Source organism: Piliocolobus tephrosceles, chromosome 1 (genome assembly GCF_002776525.5).
Source record: "Piliocolobus tephrosceles isolate RC106 chromosome 1, ASM277652v3, whole genome shotgun sequence".
Lineage (NCBI taxonomy): Eukaryota > Metazoa > Chordata > Mammalia > Primates > Cercopithecidae > Piliocolobus > Piliocolobus tephrosceles.
This window is the reverse complement of record NC_045434.1, coordinates 169,944,324-169,952,368: the sequence shown is the minus strand read 5'-3', so window position 1 is coordinate 169,952,368 and position 8,045 is coordinate 169,944,324. Positions and strand designations below refer to the sequence as shown.

The 8,045-nt window shown below is 43.4% G+C and overlaps 1 protein-coding gene across 3 annotated transcripts in view; it reads left to right on the top strand.

The window, feature by feature from the left end:
* ZFYVE9 (zinc finger FYVE-type containing 9) overlaps positions 1-8,045 on the top strand; it is a 202,745-nt gene that overhangs the window by 154,121 nt on the left and 40,579 nt on the right. For all 3 annotated transcript variants that reach the window (XM_023188602.1, XM_023188610.2, XM_023188617.2), the window contains one exon: positions 1,404-1,508. In XM_023188602.1, the coding sequence (XP_023044370.1) occupies positions 1,404-1,508 (105 nt within the window). The remainder of the gene's footprint in view (positions 1-1,403; positions 1,509-8,045) is intronic.

The window sequence follows — 8,045 nt, the reverse complement described above, 5'->3', positions numbered from 1 at the left end:
ATCTATCTATCTATCTATCTATCTATCTATCTATCTATCTATCTATCCATCCATCCATCCATCTGGAAACTGACAACTTCTCATCACTTCCTAAACTGTTAACATCCTGGCCAGGTGCGATGGCTGACGCCTGTAATCCTACCACTTTGAGAGGCTGTGGCGGTTGGATCACCTGAGGTTGGAGTTCAAGACCAGTCTGGCCAACATGGTGAAACCTTGTCTCTACTAAAAATACAAAAATTAGCTGGGCATGGTGGCGCACATCTGCAATCCCAGCTACTTGAGAGACTGAGGCATGAGAATTGCTTGAACCCTGGAGGCGGAAGTTGTACTGAGCCAAGATCGCGCCACTGCACTCCAGCTTGAGCAACAGAGTGAGACTCCATATCAAAAAACAAACAAACAAACAAACAAAAACTAAGCTCTCACTATCTCCTACCTGGATTGTTTTTATTGTATTTATCTGAACTTTTCTTCTATTCTTCCTCCCTTACCGCCTATTCATTACAGAGAAGTCAGATCTGTTAAAACAGGTCAGAAGCCTAAAGGCAAAAGTCCTTGCGGTGACCTATAAGAACCTATGAAATCTAGCCATTTGCTATTACTTTGACCTTGACTCCAGCACTCTTGCTCATTTTGTTTCACCAATACCGGATAGATAGTGTGTTAGTGTGTATGTGTTTCTTTATAGATATTCGTTTGAGTGCCTAAGATGTTCCAGGCATTAAAGATATAGCAAGAACAAAACAACTGAGAATTTATACTCTCTTGGATCTTCACCTTAGAGGGAGGAGACAGATAGTTAACAAATAAATATTGAAAATGTTAAGTGCTGGTAAAGCAGGATAAACATTCAAAAAAAATTTTTTTTTTTTGAGACGGAGTATTGCTCTGTCGCCCAGGCTGGAGTGCAGTGGCATGATCTCCGCTCACTGCATGCTCTGCCTCCTGGGTTCACGCCATTCTCCTGCCTCAGCCTCCCGAGTAGCTGGGACCACAGGCACCCGCCACCATGCCTGGCTAATTTTTTTGTATTTTTAGTAGAGATGGGGTTTCGCCGTGTTAGCCAGGAGGGTCTTGATCTCCTGACCTCATGATCCGCCCGCCTCAGCCTCCCAAAGTGCTGGGATTACAGGTGTGAGCCACTCCGCCCGGCCCAAAAATATTTTTTAATGTTGGTATAAGAGGTATATGATAATGTTTGGTTTACTTATAAGAGTTTAAAGACTAACTGAAGAGCTAAAATATGTACAGTGGGGCTTCCATTATACATTTCCTTATTATTTAAATAAATAGGATCTTTCAATATTGACATTTTTTCCATTTGTGTTAATTTTATTACTATAAATTAAACTCTATCATTGATGAATTATTTTATTCTGCTTCAATCTGCTTTGGTGCAGGACTTCAGAAATTACCAGTATACCTTGCCAGTAGTTCAAGGTTTGGTGGTTGATATGGAAGTTCGGAAAACCAGCATCAAAATTCCCAGCAACAGATACAATGAGGTAAGATTTACCATGAAGGCTTATTTTTCATAGTTGAAAACATGAGTGAAGGTGAAAAAAAGCATGATTATGTATAAGTTTTCTTTATAATTAATTAACAATGAAATCAGTTCATATTGTATGGCTTAATTCATTTATGGGGAATTTCATTACAGAAAGACAAGATGTCAAATTTGTGACCTAGTTGTTCATTGGATGTGTCATTTTACCTTTTGATGTTATGATAATTAGTGTTAGATTTGCATTTAGGTCATGAAATTAGCCTCGTATCTATAATATTAGTGATGAGATTTTAAAAATGTCCCCCCTCCTACTATAAATATTTATTTATTTATTGAGATGGAGTCTTGCTCTGTCGCCCAGGCTGGAGTGTAATGGTGCGATCTTGGCTCACTGCAACCTCCGCCTTCCTAGGTTCAAGCGATTCTCCTGCCTTACTCAGCCTCCCAAGTAGCTGAGATTACAGGTGCCCACCACCACGGCTGGCTGAGTTTTTGTATTTTTAGTACAACGGGGTTTCACCATGTTTACCAGGCCAGACTTGAACTCCTGACCTCAAGTGATCCATTTCGTTCAGCCTTCCAGAGTGCTGGGATTATAGGCGTGAGCCACTGTGCCTGGCCAAAATTTATTATTTTTAACTGTTGTTAATATTTAAACACAGCTTAGTGTAAGTCCCAAAATGGCTTTAAATAAGGTTCCAAAAGGAAATGATTCATTTTGAATTAAGCTATATTTTGTAACTAAAGTGAAATTGTGCATACTATACACACATTAACAGAATTATATAAATATTCTTTGCCTATTTGCACGTGAAGTCTTTCTTGAATTTAAATATTTTTAAAAATCAGTTGTAAAATGTCTAATGATAATTATTGGACTTTTAAAGAGATTTTATTTTTAAACTTAGTTTGGTATAATAATGATTAAAATTTGTTTTATTAGGATGGATGATAATTCCACTTCTTTCTTAGATTTCTTTCACTTTTTTTTTTGGAGACACAGTCTCACCCTGTCACCCAGGTTGGAGTGCAGTGGCACAGTCTCGGCTCACCGCAACCTCCACCTCCCAGGTTCAAGCGATTCTCCTGCCTCAGCCTCCCAAGTAGGTGGGATTATAGGCACCTGCCACCATGCCTGGCTAATTTTTGTATTTTTAGTAGAGACGAGGTTTCACCATGTTAGCTAGACTAGTCTCGAACTCCTAATCTCAGGTGATCCACCCGCCTCAGCCTCCCAAAGTGCTGGGATTACAGGCATGAGCCACTGCGCCCAGCCAGGTTTCTTTGTATAAAATAATTTTTCCTTCCTTTCCTTTTTTGTTTTTGTTTTTTTTCTTTTTCCTTTCCTTTTTTCTTCATTTAGTCACTAAATCATTTATGCATTGAATATACATTATGTACTTGGTATGCACATAGAATCACACAGATGTTTTATTGGATTTGTGAGCTCAGTTCTCAGCATTATTATGAGAACGACCTCTGTGAAGAAAGCTTTTACCCATGACTTTCCATGTGATTTTTTTTTAAGGATATTAGAAAATAGTAGCTAGAATGTGTGCTTACTTTTTTCTGGGATACAACTAGCAGTCTTCAGCATTTAGATAATCCTGCCTTGGAATATCAAGGAGTAATAGATAAGACTAGGTAGAGTCAAATCTTTAAAGTGAACTATTTGCAGTTCACAGATCTTGCTCTGTTGCCCAGGCTGGAGTGTAGTAGTGCAATCTTTCATGGCCTAAAGAGTTTTAAAAGAGATTGTGCTCTGAAAACCTATTTTATTTCTCAAATTTGAAATATTATTATCTATTTCACAAACATTTATTAAATATATTCTGTGATTTGAAATATAAAGATGAGAGTAAGAACATTAGGCCTTCTGGCCAAGCGTGGTGGCTCATGCCTGTAATCCCAGCACTTTGGGAGGCCACGGCGGGTGGATCACCTGAGGTCAGGAGTTTGAGACCAGCCTGGCCAACATGGTGAAACCCCATGTCTACTAAAAATACAAAAATTAGCTGGGCACCTGTAATCCCAGATACTTGGGAGGCTGAGACAGGAGAATTGCTTGAACACAGGAGGCAGAGGTTGCAGTGAGCTAAGATCTCACCATTGGACTCCAGCCTGGGTGACAAGTGCAAAACTCTGTCTCCAAAAAAAAAAAAAAAAGAGAACATTATGCCTGCTTTCTGAGAGTTTGCTGTCCAGTAAAATGATGGCATCAGTGGCCTGTCTGGAGTGGCTGCTGCCATCATGCTGGCTGCAGCAGGGAGTTGCTGCCAGGGCTGCATACTCCGTGGAGCCTATAGGAGCCAGGGACAAGTGGGAGCCCCACTCCCTCCGAGTTGGTGGGGTGGGACCTCCTGAGGTGCAGCCTCCCAAGTTATGGCTGCAGACTTGGGCCTTCTGCTCCATGGAGCAGGTGTGAGCCCCACCCTTCCAGGTGCAGCTGTAGCTACCCAAGTTGTGGCTACGGACCCAGGCATCCTTGCACTCTTGGGTGCCTGGGAAGGCCCCCCTGCCTCACAGGCCTGGAAATGCCTGCTCCTACTGTCTGGCTTTTCCCTACTGTCAACACCCTCTCCAATCTCAGAGCAAAGTTGGGGCAGTGCTGACACACCAGTGCCCTGCCACCTTGGCCCCCTCTGGATCTTGGGCACTGACAAGCATAGGAGGGAAGCTGATGGGGGGATGTGTGCAGCTCGATGATGGCCTGCAGATACCCCATGGAACCTACAGCTTGGGTACCATGAATAGCAGGAGGCAAACACGTTCCTGAGCAGAAGGGGGCAGGTCCCCAGTGAAGGCCCAGGAAGGGCCTGAAGGCTAGGGGGCCAGGCCACCAGTCCCATGGACAGTAGCGGGAACTTGTGGTGCCTTTTCTCGGCCTGCCCATGGCCACCCATGGACCAGTCGGCACACGCTTCCCCTCCTCTGAAGCCTATAAAAGCCCCGGGGTCAGCCAGAGCTGAGCAGACGCCGGGATGACCAACTGCAGAGAGGAGCTACCCACTCCAGGGTCTCCTCTCTGCTGAGACCTGCAGACGTTGAGATGACCAGCTGTAGAGAGGGAACTGTTCACTCCAGGGCCACCTCTCTGCTGAGAGCTGAATACTCAATGTGACGACCTGCCTGTAGAGAGGAGCCACCCACTCCAGGGCCTCCTCTGAGCTATTATGTCACTCATAAAGCTCTTCTTCACTTTGCTCACCCTCCACTTGTCTGTATACCTCATTCTTCTGGATGCAGGACAAGAACTAGGGACCTGCTGAATGGCAGGGCTGAAAGAGCTGTGACACAAACAAGGCTGAAACATGCCCCTTGCTTGCCACATTGCAAGTGAAGAGAAGGAGAGAAGAGCTGCAGCCCCTTAGGGATTCCAAACTTGGGAGCTCCCTGAGCCAGGGCTGTGACTCCCTCTTTGGGGACCTGTGGTTACTGAAGTCTCCAAGCTTCCGAATGCCACCACGTTCCCTGGTGGCAGCTGTGGAAGCTGCTTGCGGTGCACCGGGTCCAGCCATGGCCTGGCAGAGAGCCAGGGCCTGTGCTGGCACCTGGAGCTACCTGCCTCACTGCAGCAGCCAGCATGCCTGACTGTGCAGTGGCTGGAACCCACACTTGCTTTCTCACACACCCCTTGCTGCTCCATGCCTGGCTCACGCTTGGCAGACATGGGATCCAGGCTGGTAGTGTAAGTCTAGCACAGACTGCCAGGCTGAGTGGCCAGAACAAGCACAGCAGGCCTGAGCAAAACTCTGGCAAAGGCACCACTGGCCACAGAGCTTTACAGCCAGAAAAGCAACACTCCAAGGATCCTGTAACAGTTAGATGATCAGATGTCATTCCCAAGCAAATAACATATTGCTATCCTTGATGTTTGTGAGGTAGCGCTGTGTGTTTAGAAATTTTATTTGTTTGTACAAGTATATCTGTAAAAGCTATGAGGCCCTCATAGTTACTTATTTCTTTTTTTTTTTTTTGAGACAGAGTTCTGCTGTGTCACCCAGGCTGGAGTGCAGTGGCACAGTCTTGGCTCACTGCAACCTGCGCCTCCAGGGTTCAAGCAATTCTCCCACCTCAGTCTCCTGAGTAGCTGAGACTACAGGCACACACCACCACACTCAGCTAATATTTGTATTTTTAATAGAGATGAGATTTCATCCTGTTGGCCAGACTGGTTTCAGACTCCTAACTGCAGGTGATCTACCCACCTTGGCCTCCCAAAGTGCTAGAATTACAGGCGTGAGCCACTACGTGCAGCCCCCGTAGTTATTTCAGTACTGACTGGACACATTCACAACAGCTCCTATTCATATAACCTGTTTTTATCTGAACTCTGCTGCCTCCATTTATGGTGTGCAGGTTCAGAATCCTTTGTTCTAAAAGAGTAACTGTATTTCTTGTCATTTATTAGATTTTGTTTTATGGATTATGTATCGGGTCTTTTTCTTACCTGATTTAGCAAACTGAATTTTCTTTCTAATTAAATTTTTATTTTAACTCAACATAATTTTATCTTCCACAATCCCATACAGTTAAATTGTGTTGTGTCTAATCATTCCACTTCATAGTTGAAAAAGTAATTTCTTTTTTCTTTTCTTTTTGGAAACAGGGTCTCCCTGTGTCACCCAGGCTAAGTTTGTGTCACCCAGTGGCACAATCATGGATCACTGCCGTCTCAACCTCCTGGGCTCAAATGATCCTCCCACTTCAGCTTCCTAAGTAGCTGGGACTACAGGCACATACCACCACACCCAGCTAATTTTTGTATTTTTTTGTTTTGTAGAGAGAGGGTTTCTCCATGTTGTCTAGGCTGATCCTGAACTCCTGGGCTCAAGTGATACTCCCACCTTGGCTTCCCTAAGTGCTGGAATTACAGGCATCACTATACCCGGCCATAATTTTCTTGTACATTTTATTTAATCACCGTATTCTTCTTTTCCTCTCATTCATTTTTTTCCATTTATACTCATAGTCTTCCTTATTATTGCCCATATTGTGTGCTCTTTTGCTTCATGGCTTTTGCAGAGCTGGTTCCTTATTGATTCATACTTCCCCTACTCTTCACCTGCCTAACCCCCACTCATTATTCAGGTGTCACCATAAATGACATTTTTTCAAATATACTTTCACTCCCAACTGGGGTAACTCTCTCTATTATATGCATTCCTAGAATTCTATGCATACTATTTATAATAATCAGTACATTTGTAATTCCTTGTTGTGTGTCTATTTTCTCTACTATATTGTGAGTTTCATGAGGGACTATGTCTATCTTATATACCACAGGTATCATTAGCAAACAACCCTGGTATGGAGTGGGTGAGCAAGAAATATCTGTTGGATGAAGACATGAAACAGAACTAATATAGTTAAAACAATATGAAAACAAGTGGTGAAATTTATTGCAAGTATACTAAAGGTACAGAGAAAGCAGATCTCTAGAAGATGAACAGAATAGACATGAATGTCTCTTAATTTCTTATTGACCCTGAATCCTTAACAGAGCAACACATTGCATATAGGAGATATTCATAAATGTTCATCAAATAACTAGAATGAAATATTTGAAATTGATAACGAATGATACCTAGGCACTAGAAAGAAAAGGGCAGACGGGGCATGGTGGCTCACGCTCGTAATCCCAGTACTTTGGGAGGCCAAGGTGGGCAGATTGCTTGAGCCTAGGATTTCAAGATCAGCCTGGGCGACATGGCAAGACCCCATTTCTACAAAAATACAAAAAATTAGCCAGGCATGGTAGCGTGTGCCTTGTAGTCCCAGCTACTTGGGAGGCTAAGGTGGGAGGATCACCTGAGCCCAGGAAGTTGAGACTGCAGTGAGCTGAGATTTCTCTACTGCACTCCAGCTTTGGTGACAGAGTGAGACCCTGTCTCAGGAAAAAAAAAAAAAAAAGGGCAGAAAAGACCTTAAGTGAAAAGGGGGATAGATACCTGCCTACACGAAGGAAGGGAAGGAGCATATCTCATAGGGAAATGGGGGACAACAAACTGCCTAGCAAAGAGGGGGTTAAAGCAGACTGATGGCTTTGTGGGATGTGAGGTTGTACTAAGACTGCTGGCTTCAAAATCCACTCAGATGAATTTAGATTTTAATATGATAATTTGTAAAGAGCTTTTATAGATTCTTAAGCAGGAGAAGTGACTTAATGAAAGCAGGATTTTGGAAAACTGAGTTTGGTGGCTGTATGGAAAATGAGGAGGGAAGGAGGAACTAAGGATAGACTTTAAGCTTAGAAAACTAGAAGATAGTATTTCTGACAGCATGGAAATTTTAATAAATAAGCATTGTATATAAAATTTCTAATCTATTTTGTCAAGGCCATTGAAGATCCTTGTTGGTTAAGGTCACCTGGCTTACATATATATGTATTTTTTGAGACAGAGTCTTGCTCTTGCTCTGTTGCCCAACTGGAGTGCAGTGTGGCGTGATCTCGGCTCACTGCAACCTCTGCATCCCAGGCTCAGGTAATACTCCCACCTCAGCCTCCTGAGTAGCTGGGACTACAGGCACACAC